Genomic DNA, 25,433 nt, shown 5'->3' with positions numbered 1-25,433 from the left:
AAGCTTATGCTGCACTCTAAAAATTGTCACGCTGAACCTCACGCTAACCGCGAGTTTCAAGCGTGGAACCGACGTCAATGCGACGGGAATGACGTTTTAAGCACCACGTGATCGAGAATAAGCGTTTTTTTTTGTTTTCTTTATTTATTTAATTTACCTCAAAGCGCCCTTTCGGGCATTGTATGAGGGGGGAGTACAAGGTTTTCGACAAAAATATTGAAATGATACATATCGTACATATTTGCTTAATAAACAAGAAACAATGCAATACACCCACTCGAAAGGAATACACTCTTACACAAACAGGAAACAACGTGCCAACCAGGCTACAAAAAGAGAGAGAAAAGACCATCTTTGCACATGAAAAACAAGAAAGACACCATCCCGCGATTCATGCCATTCTGTGTCCAAGCGTTAGAGCAGTCCGAGGAATCCCGCTCGGCCTTTTTTTCGGACGTGATCAACAGCGTTAAGGGCCGCCCACACTAGCGAGAAAACGCGCCCGGCGCGCCGATAAATCGGTTAAGCGGGAAGATAAAGGGCGTGTCTCTGCACGCGCTCATGGCGCTGACTGTGCTTCGGCGACATTTTGTTACTTGCCGCGATCGGCGTGCCACGCGCGTTTTCTCGCTAGTGTGGGCGGCCCTTTAGCGTGACGACCGCAAAACACACGCTTAGATTTTTGGAGAAACGCGGGCGCCTCCATTGATCGTCACGCTTATATGCGAATGGGTTGGCCCTCCTGAAGATGCTCCAGCGCGTGCTTTTTTGTTGATTTTTTCTTGATGTGAGCTTTTTTCTTTTTTTTCTGGAAGGACAGAAGGCGCATGCATCCTCTTTTTTGGCGGGAAAAGCGAGAAAGCCGTTGCGCTGTCCCCGTTGCTCCCTGGCTCGCTCATTCAGTTCCCGACACGCCTTGTTTGTGGCTGGGGCTGGTGGCTGGACGGCTGGACCAGCTTGACTGACTGCGACTTTCGAGATTTAGCGGGAGACGGCGCGTGAGTCCGGGCACAGCGTGCCATGTTTACCGCACTTGACATGCGTGGAGTGCCGCGGGGTTGCTGCAAACATAGCGAGTGCGAGTGCCTTGAATTCATGCGGGAGACGTATCTGAATGGCCAGCCAAGGAAAGGGCTTCCCATTTCGCTGGTGCCTTTACTGTGGCAAATTCGCCAGTTATTCATGGAAGACTGCAATATTTGGGTAAAAACCCTGTTTTCGTTTGTCCCTCATCACTGTTTTAATCCGCTATTTTTTTAATTTTGTTGTGAAAGCGCAAGTATCAAGTAGCACAATCTTCACCGTGTTGCTTTTCTCGAAGCGATGTGCTTTTCAGCATAACTGCTACATCTAGGAAACTGTTTTTGCTGCTTGTGATTGAGCGCGGCATTGAGACAAATGTTGTTTGTTCGGAAAGGTGAAGGAATGAACCGTGCATGATGGGGCGTATTTGAGGTAGTCGGGCGGGTTCGTTCTCGGCTGTAGAGACTGCAGTACATAGGTAAGCTTGTTATTCTAAGTGTTGCATTGCTGTCGCAAAAACTTCAAAAGCATATTTTGCCGGAAGTCTCGCCTCTGCGTCGATCTCCCGTGTTGAAAGTCAAAGGCCCGTTCACACTCTTGCAACCGAGTACGACCGAGAGAGACCAGACCGGTTTTTAAGCCTCTTGCGATCTCTTAAGGCCCGTTCACACTCTTGCGACCTCCTAAACTTGTGTTCCTTAAAACTTCTTAAACCAGAGAACACACTGGCGCCATCTATTGGGAAGCAGTGTAAACTCGGCGGTTCGGCATATTCTTTTTTATTTCTCGCGCATTATCCTTTCTTTCTTGACTCGAAAAACTTTTGTCAATGTTATAAACGAGCCTTTCTATGGGTATTACGCACATTTGACCTCGGAAATCCCGCAAAACCTTCGCTCTTGTGAAATGCAGTTCCAGGGTCACCGCATAGATGGCGCCACAATGCCGGTGTGTTCCCTCATTCTAAAAACATTTAAGAAGTTTTTGAGAGATCTCGTCTCTCTCAGTCGTACTCGGTCGCAAGAGTGTGAACGGGCCTTTAAGGTCCGTTCACACTCTTGCAACCGAGTACGACCGAGGGAGACCAGACCGGTTTTTAAGCCTTTTGCGACTTCTTAGGACCGGATGCGGTGCAGCGGGGCTGGTCCTAAGAGATCGCAAGAAGCTTAAAAACCGGTCTGGTCTCTCTCGGTCGTACTCGGTTGCAAGAGTGTGAACGGACCTTTAGGGGGCCAGCTCCGCTGGAGGCCATCCGGTCCTAAGAAGTCGCAAAAGGCTTAAAAACTGGTCTAGTCTGTCGGTCTAACTCGGTCGCAAGAGTGTGAACGGCGCTTTACGGTTCGGAATCGACGAACACCCAGAATATGGGTGAAGGAGAGAATGGGTACGTGGCAATGTGGCAAAGAAAAAGGGGTGGCAAGAGGAAAGAAAAAGAGAAGAGAGGGGGAAAAAGGAAAGAAGGGAAAGGGTACGCAACGTTGGACTGTAGGAGGAAAAGGGTCGCAGCGGTGAAGGAGACGTAAAAAATCACAGTCAGAGGCAGCCGCGTCAGTCTTTGCATGTTCCGATGCTTGCAGGCATGTTTCATTTTGGTTTTAATCGGGCTCAACCCAATCATTTCTTTGAGATAAAGCTTTGCAGAAATATCGAGTTAGCTTGAGCGGCGTCGCCGTCGGCGTAACGCGTTTTCGTGTGGCTCGCAAAAAAACGCACTAATTTCAGCGGGGAGTAGAGCACTTTCGCAATAGAAAAAATACTTCAAGCACGCTCATAGCGCACTTAATGTTACGCAGCTTTACAAACTAAGAACAGCCTGTTATGAGCGCCTCAGTTAGTGCAACGTGGGCAATGTTAACGTTCAAGTGTTTGCACTCATTTTTGTAATACAAAGTTTTTTTAGGTCATAATATCTTAATCTTATTGTTAACAGGTTGCACCGACGGATGTTCTGGGACCCTGCATTGTGTGGGGCGAAACGATACGGCTAGTCTGCGGAAACGAACCACGAAATGAAACCGACCTGCAACCAGACACGTCTCTCGAGAAAGGGCTGGTGCTATGCCTCTGTGTTTACTACTTAAAGAACGTAACATACCCAGCAGCATTTGGGCAGATGCTTGGTTTTGTACAGAGAGTAGTGAAACCAGCAAGCAGGTCTGAGGTAGCGTGGGCCCAGAAAATGTTGCGTGATCTTCTCTGAAAGTTGCACTCTCCCGAACAAAAATGTTTTTTTTTCATATTTTTTTTTGGAATGATTGGTGGGGGAGTTATGAATATCAAGATATTAATAGATCTAGTCAAGTGAACGAAAGGGCCCTTATTAATGAAAAATCTAAGGTATGTAGAAAAAGATTTCAAGTGTCACGTGGTCGAATGCTCCAAAACTAAATCAAGTCATTACGCCAATTCAATTTTTGCTAGCAAATGTTGACTTTCCTAACAAAGTCAACACTTTGGTCATTTGAGCTCATTTAATATTTATGCCAGTTTCATCTTTGTTAGCGAAGTGTTGACGTTGTTTAAACTGGTTGTGTTTCGTTACGAACCATTTTTAGAAGGAAAGACCTCCTTCTTATTTTGTGGTTAATTTCTTTTACATAATCACAAACTTGCCACCAAGCACAATTTTTCTAATATATCAATTGTTGTATGCTGTAGAAAATGAACCGCAAAGAAGTATGACACGACACAAATATCACTGCGTAGCTACAAAACATATGGTAACGAATTATATCTTGATATTTTTACTAACATTTACTGAAAAATACATCCTGATTCAAACCCGCTAAAATTCAAAATATTGACATTCGTTCATAGTTGTTTTATGATACTCATAGTTGTTGCAGTTCTTAGCAGTTAGCGGGCTTTATACTTTTTAACGGCTTATTTGTACAAAAAAAAAATTTTTTTTCTAATAAAGAGTTTAGCCCCGAGGCTGAAATTTGTTTGCCTTATTCTATTTAGTTCCTTTTTGACTGTTCCTTCTCTTCACTCTCAAATAATGCCGCCTTCTAGGCGCGTGAAATGTGCGTCGTGGTTGAAACCTCTGGCCGCTGACATTTGGCTTTTTCGCATTTAGTATATCGTCCCAATAATCTTAGGTATTGGGACGATCTACTAAATGCGAAAAAGCCCAATGCCCACGGCCAGAGGTCTCCCCCGCGGCACGCATTTCACACGCCTAGAAGGCGCCATTATCTAAGCGTGGAAAAAACGCACGCCGTAATAAGCGTGTAAATACAAGGGCCCCCTCACGCCTGCCAAGCGTTAAGCCATAGCACAGTTCACGCTTAGGGAGCGTGAATTCTAAGCGTTGAAAAACAGCACGCTTAGAACAAGCGTGTAAAAAATCGCTTTGCGTCACGCCTGCAAGCGTTAAACCTATGCTTAGTTCACGCTTATGGAGCGTGAATTCTAATCGTTGAAAAACACTACGCTTAAAACAAGCGTGCAAAAAATCGCTTTGCGTCACGCTTGCTCTGCGTGACCATTTTTAGAGTGTGTAGACAAGCACCATCACATGAACATGTTTCTTATCAGTCTTAAACGTAAAACTCTAGTTATGCAACGAAATTCCCATATCGGCACATTTTTAGCTAATTGAATGGCCCCACCTGTTGCACTTTAGCTTTGGGAGCAAACCAGTTCACAATACCACGAATGGTATATACATCGTGCCAAGCATTAGTGTCTTATGTTGCAGCAAAATGCCTTAACTCGGGAAGCAAACCTAATCGATCCTGTAGATTAAAGCACATAGATACGGAAGAAATTACCAATACATATTGAGGTCACTCGAAAGGGAAGTTTTCTCGCTGAACAAACATGACTTTTTATTGGATGTTATGCAATGTAAAGCCGAAGACGTTCACTCCGTGATCGGTACAGAAGCATTTTGTAGTCGGTCGTGCATGATAAAACAAAGGCAGATTAGAAACGCGATAGATTCGTTATTGCATGGGGTATTTACACTTAAAATCTGTCAACATAAAGCGACTACGGCCCACCTTGGTAGCAGCAATCTTAAAAATTTATCCGTGTAGTCGTCACGTCCACCAATCGAGAGCGTTGCCGCAAGTCCCTCCGCCGTCAACTTTCATCCTTTGTTAAGACTGTACTACTTCTCTGAGGCCCATATCCAGTCACTGAGCACACACACAAGCACAGGAAATAAGACTCGGTTGCTAGTACACACGAAGAACCCGGGGTGGAAAGCCCTAAATGCCAAACGAGCGGCGTCGGGTGACGGCGACTGACTGCGTAGTACACAGGTTGCGTTCCTTCGACGCCTGCATCGCTGCGGTGGGTGCTCGTAGCTAGTAGTAGCAGATAGTGTCACCTCTGTTGCTTGTACCGGAACACCAGAGCCGCGTAATATTCTTGCTTCCGTAGTTTGTAAGCCTACGTTCGCGGCCAACACACGCCAACGCCCAGCAAACCTATCCCCTTCTTTCTTTATCGGCGACCGGCCGCCAGGGTGGTGACACTGTCGCTGAAACTCCTCAATACCGAACCACTTAACGTTGCAAGAAATAAAGTCGTGTATACGTACTTTTCGAAGCTATTGAAAGAGTGTTGGTTTCGCTTGGAGCCCACGAGGAAAGAGCGCGACGAAGTGTCAACAAAGCCACAGAGCTTTGGACTGCGTCACTGCGTCGGCTGCGTCGATCCGTCGGTCGCGAGACGAGGGGCGCCCACTGCGCATGCTCGGCCAGGCTTGGCTACGGCGCAGGCTCTCTGCGCAGCTCCTTTCTAAGCGCGAGCTGGCGCGCGCGCAGGATAATGATGACGATGAAAACTTATTTTCACAAAAAAACGAGGCTGCAATGTATCGTTTGATGACGAAATGCACGTACTTTTCACGTCGTTTTTTTTACAGTGTGCGAATCTCGCGAAGCAGGCGATGAAGAGTGGTAGGTGAAATTGCTCGCATGTTGTCGTGAATTTTGTGTAGGAAGAAGGATTACCCAGAAAGGTAAGTCAAAATCGATAATTCTGCGCGTGAGAAGCCACTATATGTACGTGACCTGTCAAACCTATTCACCCTCGTTATTTTATCGTGCGAACCGAAATTGTCACGTATTGCGTTCGATTTGGGTCCCAACACCGGTAACCTCGTACTGTATATCGCGTTCGATGTTGTGTCCAACACTGATAACTTCGTATTCTATAACGTGTTCCATGTTGTATCCCACCCTCGGTAATTGATATCGTATTTGATGTTGTATCCCAACACTGATAGTTTCCTATTGTATGGCGATGAATTGTATCGCGGTACGTCCGGTTTATCGTTTGCCACTCAACTCTTATTGCATTACAACAGTTGCGATAAGCATTTGGTGGAAAACGATCAATCCAATGAGCACGTCGTTATTGGACTTTTTCATTATAGGAATCCCAACATCGAGGGAGCGCTCGTAATCAATCTGCGCCTTGTTCTGGTCCCTGGTAGGCAGCACATACAAACCAGCACTATGGCCTCGCAATCTAGGAGGTGTTGACGCTAGCATGACTGCCTGGCATTGTCAACGCGATCGAGGGACATACATACCTGCGCCAGGGAGGCGGCCAGGTAGGCGAGCAGAAAGGCGAGGCTCATGGATATGTAGCCGAACCGCAGCACTTTGGAGAGCACGGCGAACAGCGTCTGCCCCGGCAGCACGACCACGAGCAGCACGATGGCCACGTTGGACATCTCGCCCCGGGGCCAGAACATCTGGACGGGGCCCGTGCACGTGCGCTCTCCGGCAGGGAGCACGCCCAGCTGGCTCACGCGGAACAGGTAGCTGGACAGGCTGCAGCTGAAGATGGCCGCCAGGTTGCCGCCCAGCGCTGCGATCGAGGGCACGTCGCAGAGTGTCCACCGGGCAGTGTTGTAGGCGTTACAAAAAAGGGACGAAATACGTTAAGGCCGTAACGTATTTCGTCCCTTTTTTGTAACGTTACTGGTACGCATAAGGGCCACATCTAAAGAAATATGTCCATGCAGAAACTTACGGTAATTCCTTTATTCTTTCTATGCTTCCTCCTCAATACTCACGGGGAAAAGCACAAAGGAAAAATTATAGCGTACGCTACAGACACCTAAGACTGCTTACATTCCTACAAGCAGCGCGCCACGTCTTCCTTGCTCACACTGCGCTCCGGCGGTGACATCACGCTCTCCAGTGCTGCGCAGGCGTGGCGAACCCCGCCGGCGCCACGGCTTCCGTGACGATGCATCTGCGTTGCTGTGGTTTTCGCCAATGGGAATTTAACTCGTTTCGTCGCTACAGACGCTTACAGACAACGCCCGGTTCGCTCCATCGGGCAGTTAATGCTTTCGCATTAAAATGCGAGCACAAAATCCGCGACTTAAAGGGGCACTGACATATCAAAATCATTTTTTTTTTATTATCTGAAACGATTGAAAACGATGCCGGGACATTACCCTCAAAATTTGAAATTTTGGAATTCAGTATTTTTGAAGTAAAAAAAAAAATTCCAAATGCCGAATTCGAAGTTTCCGCGCTATCCGCGCCGGTGCGTTGACGTCAAATATTGCGGAGACCTGAGAGTCCACTTCCTTTCACGATTCCCTGCTGTTGCCATGGCGACCCAAAGCGAGGAGGAAAGGAGCGAGCGCCCGGCGGACCGGTTTTGAGCGGTGTCACCTGTTTTCTGTGGGAGGATACAAATCCAGGAGATGGCACCACAACGAACTTCCGATTTTTGGTATTTCAAAAAGAAGGGCCGTAATGCGTTCGCAATTGCGTTAAAAAACATGTATTAGGATTGCCGTTATTAAATGTTCCAGAGATGCCGCCTACAAAGCTTCTAAATTTCATGATTCTTGACGTCACGGATCAAAAGAAGCGAGGAGGCGAAGGCGGGAGAATCAAACGCCAAAAATAAAAAGGCGCGCGCGCGCGCGGGAAATTTGTTTTTCGCGATGCGGTTTTTTTTTGCGTGTCTATGACTGCAACTTGCATCCTTTTAGACAATAAAAAAAATACGACCTTTGGGGTGTCAATGCCCCTTTAACGCCTAGCAAAAAAATAAAAAAAAAATAAATTGAAGTGTATATTTTTAAGTCGTGGGAAGAAGATGGAACGAGTAACATAGCTGCGTTACCCGTTACTCGAAATAAGTGACGTAAGTTGGTCACCCTTTACTGTTTCTAAAATGTAACGAGCAAACTACTGCATTACGGAACATAGAACGCGTTGCCGATAACGCCGTTACTTGTAACGCGTTATCGCCAGTACTGCCAAAGGGTTACCCACGTTCAGGCGGAGCCTACGTGAGTCTGCAGGGACCGAGGCGGGCCGACTGCAGCGGTGGTCGGTGCTAGCTACGCCAGCCCCGGCGTACCAAAAATGCACCTCTCTACTGTCCGCCGCGCACTGACCAGGGGACTGTGTAGCGCATGCGCATAAAGAATGATTACACAGATTGATAGTGCAGACACTGCTTGCAGGTCTGACGAATAGCCGCTTCAGGCCGCCATCGCTCCCAGGCTCCGGAACTCCCAGTGCCTCTGCGTAAGTGCGGGGCTAGCCTGGTCCAAAGGCCACGCGAAGAAAGAAAACGAATTTCGAGGCGCTAATTGTTTTCTGGGTAGTTCGGCTCTCATATGTCATGTAGAAATAAAAACCTTGGGGAGCATAAATACCCTGCCAGTGTCCCTTTAAAGTGAAACGGACTATTTGCCACGTGCACTGCCAAAAGCGTGTCCGTCCTCGCGATAGACCGCTCGCAAAATCAAAGCGATCCTAGCGGCGTAGTGCCACGCAAAGGATCTTGGGTATCGTCTGTCTACCGTTTTAATTTAGATTTATCTGCCTTAGTTCACGACATTCCGTCAAAACAAAATACAGTGTACGCATTTTTGGAATATATGACTTGCCTTAAATATATGCTGTTGCCTCCCAATAGGAAAATAATGCCTGATATTATATTTGGGTCTCCCGATGTACCAGAGTTTTTGAGCAGGTAAACAAGGGAAGAAGTGCTGTACTCGGCTGATCATCTTGTTTTATCGTTTGAATCCTCTAGGCTTCTTGCACCATTCGTGACCCGGGAGGTGAGGGCCATGCTGCACTATGGAGTGGTGGTTAGGATGGCAGAAAGGTATGGGACGCGGCAGGCCTCACTCCTGCTCCTCGGCACGTCTAGACAGGTCCTTACGGCCGCCGGGGGTCCGTGTGTCAGCGGAGTCTCTCACGAAGATGAATGGGCGCGAAGCGAGCTAGAGCTGACTCTATTTTCATGCAGTGCTGAGGTGCACTGCTTCGTCAATGGGGCAATTGTAATGGAAACCATGCCACTCTTCTTCATGGCCAAAGATGTCCCATAACGCAACGCGCGCTGTGTTGCGTGCAGGGATTTTTGGAAGTAGTCTACTCGCGATTAGCCGAAAGCTCACTGTGCCGTTTTTACCTCGTTTAATTTTTCTTTCATCGACGGAAATCAGTGCAACAGCAGTGTCAACCACGACGACGCTCGTTTGAGGACGCGATGGCTCCAAGCTTTTTTATTATTCTCAAACGCACCATTGGGCTTGGGGTTTCGCAACTGATAAGTAGTCAAAGATTACAACTCCCGAAGTCACGGCGAGGGAAATTTTGATTGTGACGTAACGAACGAAAATTATGAAGGCGCCACTGAAAACGCTACACGCTACTAGGGGGCCTTCGAGTCCATGCACATGTTGTCTGGTAACGACTGCTCGGCCGTTTCCCCGGCTAGTCGTTCTGGCCTCTTTCTGCGCAAACACGCTGCTCTGTGTGGTGCTTCCACGCGACTTTGCCGCCGCATAAAACTTATGTATTCCTGTTTTCTTTGGCACGCGCTGGTGGCGCTGGAGCAAGAGGGAATGTCTGCACCCCGAGGCAGATACCCGGTAATGCACTCAAAAGCCGGCTAGGTTAACTTCATATCACTTGTCGTCACCTTTTGTAGGGTGATGGGAGCTCAGACATTCAAACCTTTTGCAATGTTGGCGACAGTTTTCTCCTTTTTTTTTTTTCTAGCCGTTATTTTGTTCTTAGGGCGCAGCTCTTAGGGGTTCGTTTCCTGCTTGAGCGGCGTCGGCGTCGGTGTCGGCGTAACCGCGCGGTGCATGATGGGTGAACTTCCTCGCTAAATTTAGCGGAAAATGTTTCTAGATAAATTTAGCGGAAAATTTTCTCCGACAAATTTCGCGGACAATTTTCCCCGCTAAATTGAGCGAAATAATTTCTCCGCTAAATCTAGCCAAAAACTTTTCTCGCTAAATTTAGCGTAAAATTCTTCCCGCTAAATATAGCGGAAAACATTTTCCGCTAGATTTAGCGGAAAAATTTCCCCGCTATATTTAGCGATAATTTTCTTCGCTAAATTAAGCGAGAAATTTTACCCGCTAAATTTAGCGGAAAAATTTCCCCGCTGAATTTAGCGGAAAATTTTCCCCTCTAAATTTAGCGGAAAAATTTACCCGCTAAATTTGCCGAGAAAAATTCTCCACCAAAATTCAGCGGAAAATTTTCCCCGCTAAATTTAAAGGAAAAAGCTTTCCGCGAAATTTAGCGGAATATTTTCCCGACTAAATTTATCAGAAAGATATCCCCGGTAAATTTAGCGGAAAAAATTCCCCGCTAAAATTTTCCATGCCAAGTATAGCGGAAAACTTTTCACCGCCAAATTTAGCGGAAAAAATTCCCCGCTAAATATAGCGGTAAAATTTCCCCGCTAAATTTAGCGGAAATTTTTTCCCTAAATGGGCGCCGAGCAGGAGAGGAGGAGGGGCATAGCCCCCTCTCCGTACCTTCCCCTCATCCTCCTGAAGAGCTGCGCTCTAATTCGGCGTTACAGGGAGTTGTAAACGGCTTTAATTTTTTTGTTTTGTTTTTGGTATAAGGGCCATGTATACAGAGCGCACGTGCTTGTTTGTGCTCGAGTCGGTCTCTTTTCTTTTGTTCGCGGCGTCGTTGTCTCGATTGCTCGAGGCTCGAGCCATTTGATCCGCGTACAGTCACGGCTTGGCGTCGCAGTGGCTGCAAGCAATGCAGGCACTAATTCTACGAGGAATTCTGTAATCTTCGTTCAGGACTCAAAGGATGTCTGTGTTGTCGACGAGCCATTCGTTGGCTGGAAGTTCACCACGTGACACTGGCCAGGTTTAAACTGACTGGCCTTATTCTTCATAAGGGAAAGAAGGTGAACTTCTACAATAGCCGGAGGGACGCGAGACAGTGCCATTTTGGTGTGGACTTGAGCGCTTCATCACGCGTCAATGATACCGTAATCCCTAAGAATCTGGAAATAAATAAATGTGCATAGTTTGCCGAACTAAATTCGAGTAAATAAACCTTCAAAAACATCGCCGCGTTGAATCTCTCCAGCTCGCCCCTGCCTCCGCGTCATTGTCGACACAATGGAATGAACCAGCACTTCCTGTGCCAAGCTGCCATTCCCAACAACAATAAAATCTTCCCTCTTTCTTTGGGAGATGCAGCGCAATGCTCCTCAGCACGAAAGCGTGGCTGTGGGAGACGAGTCCTCCAAACCCGCAGCAACCCGGCCTTTAGGGGTGTATTTCTGCGTTTGATACCAACCAATGAGCGCGTTTGCGAAAATGAAGGGAATATATTGTACGGCCGGATACCGCTAGCGAGCCGCATTCACTTACCGTTGACCGAAGACAGATGCAGGGCAATGCCGGGAAACCGCATGACCGAGTAGTCCAGAATGAAGCCACCAAAACTGCAGGTGTATTCGTGCGCAAAGAATCGGTAAAAGTTGCTTTAATTAGGGCATTTAACATTCAGAAAAAAACAAAACTCCTAAGCTTCCTGAATGGCGCAAGCATCGCACTAGATAAAGCAACCTTGCGCACTATCTTACCACGAGATACGTTTCGAAGCATTTACTGGCACCTGGGACCTCAACAGCTATGGGATGCCGAAAGAGCTATCGGAAGCCGGTACCGAATTGAGGGCATCTTTCTAGCTGCACATTTACTGACTATTAACAAGTAGGAAAGTTTTAGGATATTCTGAGGTGAAAGAGGATATGACGGGTGTTTGGAGAAAAAAAGTACCGTGTTCTTCGTCAATCGTAAATAAAGTACGGACTGAAGAAAACTGTCACTCCACTAAAATGTGTCACCAGTGGTGTTGATATAAGGCGAAAGACTGAAAACATAACGTTGCCTAAATTAAAAAAAAAAAAGAAAAAAAATTTTTGAGCCGATGTGTACCTGCGCTGACTATCGTCAAAACAAGAAATGACATTGTGGATGCATGCGACATTTCTATCCGTTAAAAAGCATTGAGAAGCAAGATATAGAAAATTGTTTCCATTCTCGCTGACAACATTTTTGTTATTTAATTAAATGCTACAGGCATCTACAATGTGATTTTGTGTTGTTTTTTCGATATTAGGCTTAGGTCCGCCCAAAGTGAAATTTCGTTTTTCTCCTTTTTTTGTCTTTTTTTTTATTAATAAAATATGTTCAATCAATCCTTTATATCCTGGTCCAGGTTGATTCACGTTTTCCAAATTTCTAATTTGATCACACCGCAAGCGTCACGCTCCCACAGAGTTTTAGCTTTCTGAAATGCGTAGCTCATGTACGCGCAACAAAAACAAACAAAAAAAAAAACCCGTTCCTTTGTTTTCTTTTAAGCGCTCGGTATAACGATACGATGGATGACATCCTGCACTGCGCTAGATGATTGCCACTTTGGCAGCTACAGACACCGCTCATGGCAGTGGCGGCTGTCTAGCTCAAAAAAACATTAGTTACCGTATTTTGGTTGCATTCGAACGCACTATTTAATGCAATAACAACGCAGTTGTTCCCGCATGTCCTAGCGACAGCGAGCATTATCCTCAAGTACAATACGTTCATTTGTTTTAAGAAGTACTTGTGAAGGCAGTCATATTCCTCTCCTTATTGGTTTCTGTTGTCTTTTCCCCTTTGACTGTGTAGGTGTTGGTTTACATCAGAAAGAAAAAAACAAGTGCTCACCTGGACGCAATCAAGGCGAGCAGGATGGGCGCCCATCCGACGCGCAGCACATTCTTCGAGACGTTGTTGCGTTGGGCGAGCGCTATCCACAGCGGAAGGGGCAGCAGGCAGCCCACGATCACAACGGGAATCAGAGCTGCGAAACAGCGCGGCCTGGATTAGTGGCATTATAACTGCTCCACGCGATGTTTCCGTGTATATACCTCATTAACTCTGCTTCATCGTGCTTGTGGCTGACATATCTAGAGTGGTCGCATTTATGTCCATATATATATATATATATATATATATATATATTTTTTTTTTTTTTTTTTTGAGACTGCCGATTTCTATTTTGGTACGTCTGGCAATGAAACACACGTACCATATTTTCCGGACAGAAATCCGTGCTATGTTTAAAATTGTACCTGGTGCAGAGTATTTACAAGTGCGGATCATGAGTTTTTCTATCAAAATAGTTTTTTCCATTAACGATTTTTAGAAGTACAAGCCCAAGAAACACAAATATAAAGCTAAGCTAGGAACAACACCGACTTATTTCTACACCCTACAATAGAGCAGCACCGCTGTAGAGCCATTGTCGGTTCTAGAAGATGTGTCTTTAAACTGACGTCGTGCGGTAAAGCTCCTAGAACGAAGCCAGGAATAATGAAAAACGAGTGTTTTTAATGAATATATACGAATACTTGAAAGGATAAAACATCTAGGACGGGGACGGAAACAGGACTGTAAAAGAAATCCTGTTTCCGTCCCCGCGTCCTAGATGGTTTATCCTTTCAAGTAATCGGAACGAAGACAAGCTACCTCAATCTGAGAGAAAGTTTTTTTTTTTTCGTTTTTCTCATTTAAAATAGTCTTACTTTGTTCTTTCACCGCACATTAGTTCAAGTCACTTCGAACGGTTAAAAAACCCCTGAAAAGGAAAAAAAAGTTTTTTTTTTTTTTGAAACAGTCTGGTTGGGACAGGCGTGTCAGAAAATGAATTTTACGCGAAAAAAAAATTTTTTTAGAGCAATATTGACGGCGAGAGATTTATTTTAAAGTTTGCGCGCAAATTCCAGGTCATTCAGCTCGGCTTCTCATTGGTAACCATGGTCATTCAAATCGGCTTCTCATTGGCCAATAGAATGAGTGACAGCTTAGATGTTGGTTATAAAATCTTCGTGATCTCTTGAAATCGGTTTTTGAATTACATATTTTTAGGTTTAAAAAAACAATCCATCGAATGAATGTCGCAATTGTTTACAAACGTTTTACACAATCGTAACTTCCGTTCGGATACTACATTAAAACAACAAACAAAAGCTTCGCCATTTTGTTTTCTGTCATAGTCGCCGTCTTCGCGTCTCGCGTTCTGAAGAGGGCTTGTTGCTTGTGTTAGTCAGTCATCGTAAGTACTTAGGAAGTGGCGCGGGGTGACAGGTTTCTGTTTTTCTACTCTTTGCGCGATTCGTGTGTCCCGTTTACCCCATCTTTTGTTTGTTTCCTGGCGCGCGCCAGTGCCAATTTTTGTTTAGATGTCGATTCCCGTAAAGGAGTTTAGCGAGGCACGCGGCACCGTACTCAACGTTTAATAAAAAAAATCGGTTACCACTGCGTGTCCTCGCGGTGGCTTGAAGGATCGTGCGGCTCGAACGAACTCGTCGAGGCATCCGCTCCGCCGCGGCGAAGCGGGTGCCTCGCGAGCGGTTGTCTCGCGGCGATCGGAGCGGACGCTTTCCGGCTGGCGAGGCGTGTCCTCGTACGGGCGAAGGCCCAGCAGCTGGCAGCGTTGAAGCAACCGACGCTTCAGGTCGGGGTTCACCGCGACGACTATGTACTGTGTGTAAAAAGACCACGGCATCACGGTACGTGCACGATACGACGCAGTACGTCGTGCGACCGGCAGACAGCGGCCAAGGGCTGTGTTCCAAATCTTTAAATGGATCCGAGCAATCCGAGTTTCTCCGGCGGATCGTATCACGTGACAGCACAAATTGAAAAACGCTGTACGCGGGTAGGTTTTAGAACGCCAAGGGTACAAAACCCTTACCCTGGGGTAAGATCGAGTAAATTTTGGAACACGGCCAGGAAGTAGCAATGGCTCTCGTGCGGGGCGCAGCCAAGCCAAGAAAACAGCCAAGCCGATCCATTACGAAGAGGCGGGGACTACCTCTCCTTCACGCGCCCGAAATGCCGAGAGAGAGAAAGGTGGAAAGGAGGTGACTGAAAAAAATTTTTTTTTCGCGTAAATTTTTTTTTTACACGCGTGTCCCAACCAGACTGTTTTTAAAAAAACTTTTTTTTTCTTTTCAGGGGCCCTTTAAGGAAAGCTTCAAAAAAGATAAAAGGTGGATTTTGTTTTAATATTCACGTGCAATTTTGCAACATCTAGAGAAATCAGCTGCTTCTGTGCATTAATAATTCACGCACGTAAAATATTGTCGAAGCCTATCTTTTAGTATATTCGTAAAATGAATTTACAAATCCTCATTTTGATAAATCTTTCCCCATTTTATATAAAGTAATTTGATGGTAAGTTTCTGAATGTGTTTCTAAAACGTGTTTATTGACCTCTTTCCTAGCATTTATTTTATTTTGCGTAAAAATGTTTTATCGTAATTTTTTAAATATTTTATGCACATATTATAAACCTTTCATTAAATAAATAGAAAAAAAAACAATAAAGTATTACTACGTGCACGCATCGGTGAAAAGTTTGCTGCTGCGCAAAATGCCATAGTAAAGCGTTGGCGATCTCCACGCCTTGAGCTTCGAAATTTTATATCTCCGGAAATAAGTTAACTACAACGTTTACATATAGCTGAACGTTCCTGCCAAGAACATGGCTTACATATACATGTTATACATAAATAGATTAAAAAAATATGACTCGGACCAGGTACTTAGCCAGGATTTTTATTCGGAGGGGAGGGGGGGGGGGGGGGGGGGAGGGAGGCCGGCCATGACAAAGTGCTGTATGAGGGGCAGGGGGGAGAAGAGGCCCCAGCAAAATGGATGTCGTCATCGCTTTGAATTCTGGTTGCAGCAGTCATCCGCCAATGCCGATTGACTTTCAGTCCACAGCCCCGCCGCACGGCCCCCGTCAAGTTGACCTGCCGCAGGTGCCGAAGTCACGATGAAACATATGTTTAGCGAATGTAAGCTACGAAGGCTTCGAGGAAAGTTATAAAAAATTAAAAGCGCCGTGAACAAGATGAACTAAAGACGTGACCGAGAGACAGGCGCGAACTGCTCTGTCCACGGCCCCATTTGTGTTGACAGCGTTCAGGTGAATTCCCTACTCCGTATCGTGACGATGTGGGCCTGCGGCTGACACAGAGGTCGGCAATGCTGTGGAGAGTGGCTGCAGGGTCAAGAACATTTTCATTCTACACGACCGGCATCAGTCCTTTGTCTATCAGTGTCTCTTCTTCTTTGTATTCTATGTATGTCTGTGTGTTTTCAGTTTACTCTCGTGTTTCCTTCATTCATCGGTCCAGTCGTTTTCTTTGAAGAAGGGGGAAATGTGATCAAGACGAGGACAACGCCGGGGCAGTGGCGTGCCTGACCATCGCGCTCCAGGCTCCGCGCGCACTACCCGGCTTCCGTGAAATCTGTATATTTCATTGAGCGAATCTTTGTCATTTGCTGCCGGCCACATCTTCGTAACGCACAATTTTCAAAGTATAAAGAAACTTAGCGAGTGACTCGTCGCAACTCTAAATGGCTGACCAACTACACGCTGTATAAATATCCCCATAACCCAATTATAAGGAAACTTACTGCTCGTAATACTTCGGAGCAAGATCTACATTTCGCAAGAGCAGAGCGAGGGCGGTCTAGACGTTTAAAGGGGATCGGTGGCCGAGTGGTCTAGCGCACACCAGCTCGGAGCACGTGGAGCGAAAGCTCGCGCTGCAGAGCCCAGGGATCCTGGGTTCGAGCCCCACCCCTGCCCGTTTCAATCTAGATGAGCACCGTACCGGCGAGCGGTCGTGTATCACTACTGCGTGATGCACGTTAAAGACCCCAGGCTAGCGGCTGTACCGCACTGGCTAAATTTCTTATCTACAGCTGGGAGACTCGTCGCCCCCGTGAGGCAGACCAAGTTCTAGGCTGTATAAACACACACACAACCCAATTTTCTTTAGACGTTTAAACAATGATTTATCAGTTCACCCTTTGGCTTTGTCTTAAAAATTGCAAAACCGCCGTCGCGACGTGCCGGGAGAAAAAGCGGGTTCGCGGCGACCTTACTTCGGTGGAGAGAGACTTTTACCTTAGACTCCGCGGTTACACCCCAGGATAGGGGGTGTTCGCTTACCTCACGATCTCTTAATAGGTTACTGCTTGCCTTATCTTTCCAACTTTTTTTTTTTGTCCGGACGATTTTTCGTTGATAAGCAAAACAAACTCTTATTCTATTATATCTCCATCATTTTCTTTTCGCACGGATACATTACCACTGCGAGCTCGCTCGCGGAGGAAATGCGTAAACAAAGTGAAGTGTCTTTCTCTCCTTTGTTTTGCTTTGTCACGGATGTCCTTCAGCTGTAAGGTTCGCAACCGCGTCCTTCGAATAGGGTGAATGTTCGCGGATCGCGGAGTCAGCGCTGGTGTATTTAAAGAGGTGAGGGATGACTCGGGATATTACGGCATATATATATATATATATATATATATATATATATATATATATATATACATATATATATATGTTTGTGTGTGTGTGAGGCAAAGTAGTTTGAGAACAATGGACCGGATATATATCCATCCCGGTGAGACCCCGCGTGCATTATATTGCACACTCGGTCTCATCGAGTTTACGACGCTCGAAAGTTCGAAGGAGCAGAGTCCTGCTGTGCAATCAATTGTACGGCCGTGTGCTGCCATCTGGTGTAGTGGGAAAGAGCCCAGCACAACGGAACTTCCGTTAGGAGGGTTTGAAGATGGCGTCCATGTCAACAAAGACGTTCTAAGCGACTGGGCCCCGTAAGTACTTTTTCATGTGTACCAAAGTAGAACGAAACACTAATATCGCTACGAACATGGCCGTAAACGTTGCAGGATTGCTTTTAGCACGGTTTTTCTTGTAGCGTGTACATTCTGTTGCACACTGGGTCTCAGTTGACAGATATTCGGTTTGTTTCGGTAAACGTGGCTGCAATGTTTCTAGCCGGTGTTCACATTGGATTTTAGTTGATATACAGTTCTAAATTTTTATTTTTTTCTGGTTTTAATAAATTTACTTAGATATTTTGTAATTTGTCCATCAATTTAAGGATCACGTAAAAAGACCACATAAGAAATCTTGGGGGCTATTGCCAGCCAGGACGACACTCAAGTAGTATGTCCTTAAAAAACCACATCCCACGGGGCTCAAAAACTTTGTCCTCGCTATCCCCACAGGAATGAAACTTGACTATGAGATTTACCAAGGAAAGACTACTTTGTCACCTAATTCTTCGAAACTGGGTGTCGGTGCTTGCGTTGTATTGCGCTTGTCGGGATCACTGCTATGCGGCAGCGCGCTGTTTTTTGATCGGTACTTCACAACAGTACCACAGCTACATCGCTTGGCAAGCAAGGACTTGCGTGCAACTGGCACTATTATGAAGAACAGGATTCCGAAGGATGCAAAGCTTCCCGACGACAAGGCTTTGATAAAGAAAGGAAGGGGATCCTCAAGTCAAATGTAAAATGTATCAGATGGCATTTGCCTCGTGAAGTGGGTTGACAACAAACCTATCACCTTGGCTTCCAGACACATCGGAGAGCAAGCTGTTTGTACCTGCAAAAGGTAGTGCAAGAAGCACAAGAACAACCAGGATGTATTCAGTCCAGCCATAGTGGGTGAATACAACAAAAACTCACGCGTTGTCGACCCATGTGACCGCATGCTGAGTCCCTATCCGGCGACGGCGAGAACAAGGAAGTGAACTGTGCGAACGCTTCTTTTCTGGCGGACATGACTGCCATAAATGCATGGTTGCAGTACAAGGAAGATTGTCAACTCCTGGAAATTCCAAGGAAACAGCGGCTGAAGCTCCTTGAGTTCAAATTGTCAATCGCACATAATTTGATAATGGAAGAAACAAGCAGTGACGAAAGCGAAGATGAGCCCCCAGAAAACGCCCTTGAATGACGACGACACCCCTGCCTCCTGCTGTGGTCGCGACCGCGGGAGCAAGACATATACCAGAACTGTCAGACTAAAGGTCAGCTTCCAGATGCCGAAACTCTGGATGCTCTCAACGCACGAAGTTCTGTTGCACACACTTTAACGTGTTTTTGTGCATCACATCTCCACGCAATAGTTTTAGGTCTTTCCACAGCTAGGAACGTTGATGTATATTGCAATAAAGGTGATATTCTCGATCTTTTAAATTTTACCAGATTCTGTGTGAACTAAATCCCAGTGTGCAATTTATTGCACATGACATAGCCGGAAAACTAAGAAATGTACACTCTTACAACTTATTTTATGTGATCAACACAGCCAACTGATCCTAAAAAGTAAGCCAGCTTCATTTAATTCACGCAGTTATTTGCTCGGGTCTCCACGAGGATATATATATATATATATATATATATCAGTGTGTCGAACCGAAAAAAATACGGGTTCGGTTACGGTTCAGGTTCAGGTAAATTTATTTTGTTCCGGTTCAGTTCCAGTTCGATTAATTCGATCCGCGAACCGGTTCGCGAACCGGTTCAAAAATTATAAATGACAAATTGCAACATCAAAATAAATTACAAATAAAACATCTGAAATCAGCACACACGAAACGGGATACATCGTAGTGTAAGGCTCAGGGATTTCTACCAGGAATGGTTTCTTTATGTGCACTCAAAGTTTACCTCACCGACGTTTACGCATTCGGACTTCATCTAATTGGGTCCGACGCAGTAGCTGTAAAATCCACGGCCTCCTTACAAACCCACTTACAAGTAGAACTCGCTAACTATCCCGCCACCTCGGCGTGTAAGCAATTGAAGGAACATTGGGGAGAAAATACAGCTTTCATTATTTGAACTAGCCTTCGGTAAGTCAAATTAGACCCTTAAAGAAGTTTTCATTAAACAAGATACGGAATATGAAAAACACTTCACCGAACGCAACGCCAGAAGGACGTAATCGGATAAATATTAAAATAGAAGAGTTCGCTGTCGCACAAATATGTTAGCTTCTAAGTGCCTATACGAAACCGGATGCATTATTATCAAACTCCAACAGCCTTTTCTTTTCTCATTCCGAGGGAAGCAAGCTTCAAGAACTCGCGCGTTCTAGAAACGTGTTATGAAATGAGCACACAGCAGCATTTAGGATTTACGAGATTGTAAAAAAATAAAATCCCGTGACGCGATTTTTTTTTTTTTTTTTGCACAGCCTTTCAATTCTTTTTCTTCCGTGCAAGCCGGGACCAGCGCAATACTGGTTCCTTTGTCAATATTCATGGATGCAGCGTTTATATTTCTAAGACTGAGTGGAGAAGAAAAATATGTAAGCGAGGTGTATCAGTTGACGGCACTTAAAAAACAAATGGCATTGATAGCATATTCATTGTCAACAGCGCGTGGCCGAACCGTTTTGACATGAGCCGGTAACCGTTATTTTTTTTCCGGTTCAGTTCCGGTTCGGGTTCATCGCGATAACAATATAACGGTTCGGGTTCGGGTTCAGTTCCGGAAAAAATACCGGTTCGGTTCCGGCTTTCGGTTCGGTTCCGGTTCGACACCTTGATATATATATATATATATATATAGAGGCATGTTGGCTTGGAGGCCGAAGGCGTAGATAAGAGATGCAAGGTGACGGTAGAAAACAAACCAGGAGGATTTTATTCGACGTTTCGCCCTGAGGCAGGTCTTCGTCATTCCTGACGAAGACCTGCCTCAGGTCGAAACGTCGAATAAAATCCTCCTGGTTTGTTTTCTACCGTCACCTTGCATCTATATATATATACAGACTTGTACACGTTACTGAAAAATAGTAAGGAATTACATTTACAATTACTCAAGTCTAAATTGTAATTTATTACAATTACAATTACCCTCCCATGAAAGTAACTGACCGTTACCCCAAAAAGTAATCCGTTACTTTCGTGGCGTTACTTTTAACATTATTGTCCTCAAGTAAGAAGCAAAGGGAAGAGGGTTATTCAAGTTCTTATTCTTGCCACCTGTTCCATTTAATGACCTTGAGTATTTTGAGCAACAGCTGGCTCTCGAATGTCTCGTTAGACATTTTGCATTATCTATTACTGAATATGTCGACTGCTACGCTGAACACCATTTGAGCTGAGGCACTGGATGGGAGTGCCCTATAGTGTTCCTCACGAATGCTTTATGCTCTGCAGTGAGCTTCTTCAGCGAAGCAAAGGAAGTACTAATTACCTCAAATGCGGAGCAAAGCTTCGTCGTTGCAGCCGTTGCCTGCTATTCGAGAGATTTAGTAGATCTTTCCGGTACCTCCGATACCCGCGATAACGGTACCCGATAACGATATGATGTATACGCAAAGACGGCGGCGAAGTATCGGATATCGTTATCGGAGTCATCGGACCGATCTACTAAAATTGTTCATTCTCTAAATCGCGAAGCTGTAGAAGTCATCAATAGCAAAACGTAGTTGTAACAGTAAGGTGATAATAAAATAATAAATAAGGTTTGGCTCGATATTCTTCTTCCTTTGGTTCTGAACAGTTCGAGCCTCACTTGAGACGTTGGTGAATAAAAAAAAAAAGTTTCCTGTATATAAATATAAGTAATAAAAGAAAAAGAAGGACGCTCATAACAACAATTAATTAGAACGGCGGTTAAAACGGAAATGTAAACGCATGTCGCCGTGTGTACTTTTCTTGGTGCCGTTCAAAAACGCACGGAGCACGAACAGACTGCAGTTTACTCCGGTGTTCTCCAGATAGACGTCCACTGATGCCATGGGCAGCAAAGTGTAGAGTACTAATGCCTGATTCACATGGTGCGAATTTGCCTGCGATTTCGCAATTGCGACGCCGTTCTTGCGGCACAACGCAGTTGCGGTGCGAATTCGACTAATTCGCAACTCCGTATTTTGCCAATCTTTCCTTGCGAACGGCCGCTCTTGCGAAGGGAACGGACAGCCAATCAAACGCGGCTCGTGAAAGGCGTCACGGTGGTCATAGCAACGTGGGAATCAAAAATGCGAAAAATGCGTCACCTACGTCGTCGTCTTCGAAATTCGCTGCGGGGGTGGGGCGGCGGATGTGCTTCTTCCATATGAATATTTTTCGCCGGGGGATGTAAGCTTCAGTACGGCATTAAAACGAACTGGCGTTTGCGTACCACGAGAGGGTTGTGGTTGCTTCCTTTGTAAAATCGCAGGCGATAACAATTGACGCTTCTGTTCGATCACTTTGCGTAAGGGACTCGTGGCATAGAAGAAAGATCCTTTCTTCAAATCTGTTTGCAGATGACGCGAAGGTCTGTCTAGAAACTGAGAAAGGCTGAACAGAACCTTGTTATTAAAGCCATTTGATAAAAATCGAGCTTCACATTTTTACGTATAGTGAAAATAACTAATTGATATGTAAACGCGCTGGACGCGTGCTACGCGAGCGACACGCGTGTAAAATGACTTTAATTACAAAGTGCCGATCAGCGATTCTCTGTTTCTGGACAGACCTTCGTGTCAGATCCCCAAACAGATTTCTAGAAAGGGTCTTTCTACTATTCAATGAGTCCCCTACGCAAATGTCACACGTGCCACGCGTTACATTTGTCATAGAAATCTTGTGACAATTTGGTTTTGTGCATAGTTTGCGATTATTTCACCGACATGATTGTTTTGGCTTTTTTATTTTGCATCTGAAAACCTGTGGTTTTTTTTACTTATGTCGTTTCCTTTATCTTCAGTGTTTTTGTCATGTTCGCAATCGCTAATATTGTTTTGAATTAAAAAAAAAAGCTTAATATTTACGTTAGCTTGTTCATGCTGACCTACACTGAGGAAGTACAGAATGTGTTTTGCACGTCCAGCGTGTCGTTCATTTCATGAAAGTCGGCCGATAAAACGAATTCTGGTTTTGGTAAAGACCCGATTGGGCAGCGTAGGTCCAACGAAAACAGTAAAATAGCACCTTAACCTGTGGGGAATCAGCCAGTACTCTGTCGATCTACTTTGGGCTATACCTGCCACAAAAAGTGTCCACCAGTTTGTCCGTAAAAGGGGCAAAGACCACAACCAATTTTCTACAAAAAATTGACTGATTTGCAGGCAACAGGTCCGGGGTGGAAATGAACTAGAGAGATGACATGATGCAGGGGTGATTCAGAAATCAATTTTTTATTGCTGGCTTTAAATGTTGAAAGATAACAACTAACAAAAGACAAAAAATATGCAATTACAAAAGAAAAAAAAAATCAAGTACAGGCTCACCTTTTTGGCAGACATCAAATATGAATAAAGAGGAACATAACACGTTGCTGGAGTCATGGGGTGCACCGGCGCCAAATGGCAAATATTTGCATTGTGCGCCGGTGTTGCAAGGCAGCCCACTCATCTACGCACGCCACCGACGATCCGAGTACCCCTTGTCAATGGCCCGACGAAATCGACCCCTACGTGACCCGGAAGCTACAACGCAAGGCACGACGAGAAGGAAACTCGCCGTGCCTTCTGTTATAGTTTCGTCGTAACCACATAACCCCCTACAGCCCACTCCACACTGCAGAGAGGGCAGATGCTACGCTTCTTCGGCGTGTACAAACACACTCCCTCTCAACACTACACTACCTCCAGCACGTTGCAGATCTACCTGAACCACCTAAATGCACATACTTCCGGAGACTACTCAAATAACTCTCACACACCAAGTTAAAAGGAAGCTGAAGCGGTTTTGTATTTGAGGAAACACACTTAAGTCGGCTTCATTTCACCTCCAGGATCTCGAATATCGAAATTTTTTTTTTTTATAATTTGGGGCATGGAGGTTGCAGAAAATCATTTTCAGAGTACCACCGAAGGCCCTCCTTCCAGGAGCGTGTCGCCATAAAAGGAGTTCTCGGAATCTTCCTTCCAGCAGCGTCCACCACAGCTATGCACGCGTACTCTTGCTATTTTTTTTTTTTTTAAGAAGGGCAGAAAAAGATGTTAACACTTGTGCCAGTACGGGGGAATACACCTGGCAAGCTAGGGATTGCATGCGCGGCCCTCGAGTGACACGAGCTTCGCGGCCGAAAGGCCCTCTTATGACGCCACGACGGGTCGGGTGTTTTTCGTGTTTTCTCGCGCTAAGTTACATTTTCGGCGAGAACGAACGCGATATTCATATCCACGGGATAAAGCTACGCTAGAATCAAGCTCTATCTCATTTTTTTTTTTTTTTAAGAAGTGTTCCGGCTTCCCTTTAAGGACTGCGCCTCAGCTCAGGATCTTGCAGAACGTGCACTGAAAACACTCGTCCCACTTATCCAACCAAGGATCTCAGAGGACTATGTCACTCCTCCACGGGCGGCAGAGTATAAATTACGTCCACCCCTAGTTAAGCACATTAATAGCGTACATGAACAGGGAGAGTCCCTAATTTCATCCCCCTCCAGTAGCACCGGTCTTGGTACAATACAAATGTTTCACTTTCTCTGTTCAAAGTCCTAGTGGGCCTCACACGGAAGCCGTCTCTCACCAGAGCGCCCGTTCAAAAGTAGCGAACTCGCAGCGGCAGAATATTGTTGTAATGGTGGCCTCAGCTCCCTGTTCCACCGGAAATAGGTCAGATGATCCTCACACACAAAAACTTGAAAACTTCGTGATTTGTCACCATACCGCTGACACTACTTAGGATTTCAGTCCAGCGCGGTTCCTTTGCCATGACACTGCAGCTTCCTTTACCAAGTACCTACGGTACAGGTCTCTCACTGCGGTGGCCACTATGTTGCATTTTCGGACAGATTGGTCGACGTGCCGCGATCTCAGCCTCGGTAGGTGGAGCAACGCGTTTGTCTGTTGAGAGACCTCCTTGCGCCACTGGCCATCAACGATGTTGCCGAAGTGGTCGACTTCAATCAGCATTGGCATTTAGCATGTGCAACTTGTCGTCTTGTAGGTAGTTGTGCAGTACACAAGCTGCGCGGACGACTCCAGTGGCGTGGTCTGGGAGGAGGTCGATTGGCCTGCGGAAGATGCAAAATGTAGTAGCCAAAATTTCGAATGCGTTCTGGACGCACCTTCTGGAAATGGGACAAAGACAATACTGTGATTTTTGTTATTATAATGCAAGTGCAACAATTCTAAAGGTTACCTCGCTCTACACAGTCGATAGTTGAATATTTTTAGATAATCGCTGAGGTATCAACCAGGACAGGGCCTCAGAAAGTCCGACCTCAGTTGAAATGCCTCGTCTCCAATGAAGACGGACGCGGCGATAACATGGGAAGATGGCAGCAGATTTGG

At 45.6% G+C, this 25,433-nt stretch overlaps 1 protein-coding gene across 1 annotated transcript in view; it reads right to left on the bottom strand.

The window, feature by feature from the left end:
• Positions 1-25,433, bottom strand: part of LOC115328082 (solute carrier family 41 member 1-like) — a 61,189-nt gene that overhangs the window by 17,142 nt on the left and 18,614 nt on the right. The window contains exon 4 of the mRNA XM_040498534.1: positions 6,575-6,855. Coding sequence (XP_040354468.1) covers positions 6,575-6,855 — 281 coding nt within the window. The remainder of the gene's footprint in view (positions 1-6,574; positions 6,856-25,433) is intronic.

The sequence above is a fragment of the Ixodes scapularis genome, unplaced genomic scaffold (genome assembly GCF_016920785.2).
Source record: "Ixodes scapularis isolate PalLabHiFi unplaced genomic scaffold, ASM1692078v2 PGA_scaffold2__306_contigs__length_199485367, whole genome shotgun sequence".
NCBI lineage: Eukaryota > Metazoa > Arthropoda > Arachnida > Ixodida > Ixodidae > Ixodes > Ixodes scapularis.
The sequence above is the reverse complement of the archived record's forward strand: the minus strand, read 5'-3'. Positions and strand labels throughout refer to the sequence as shown.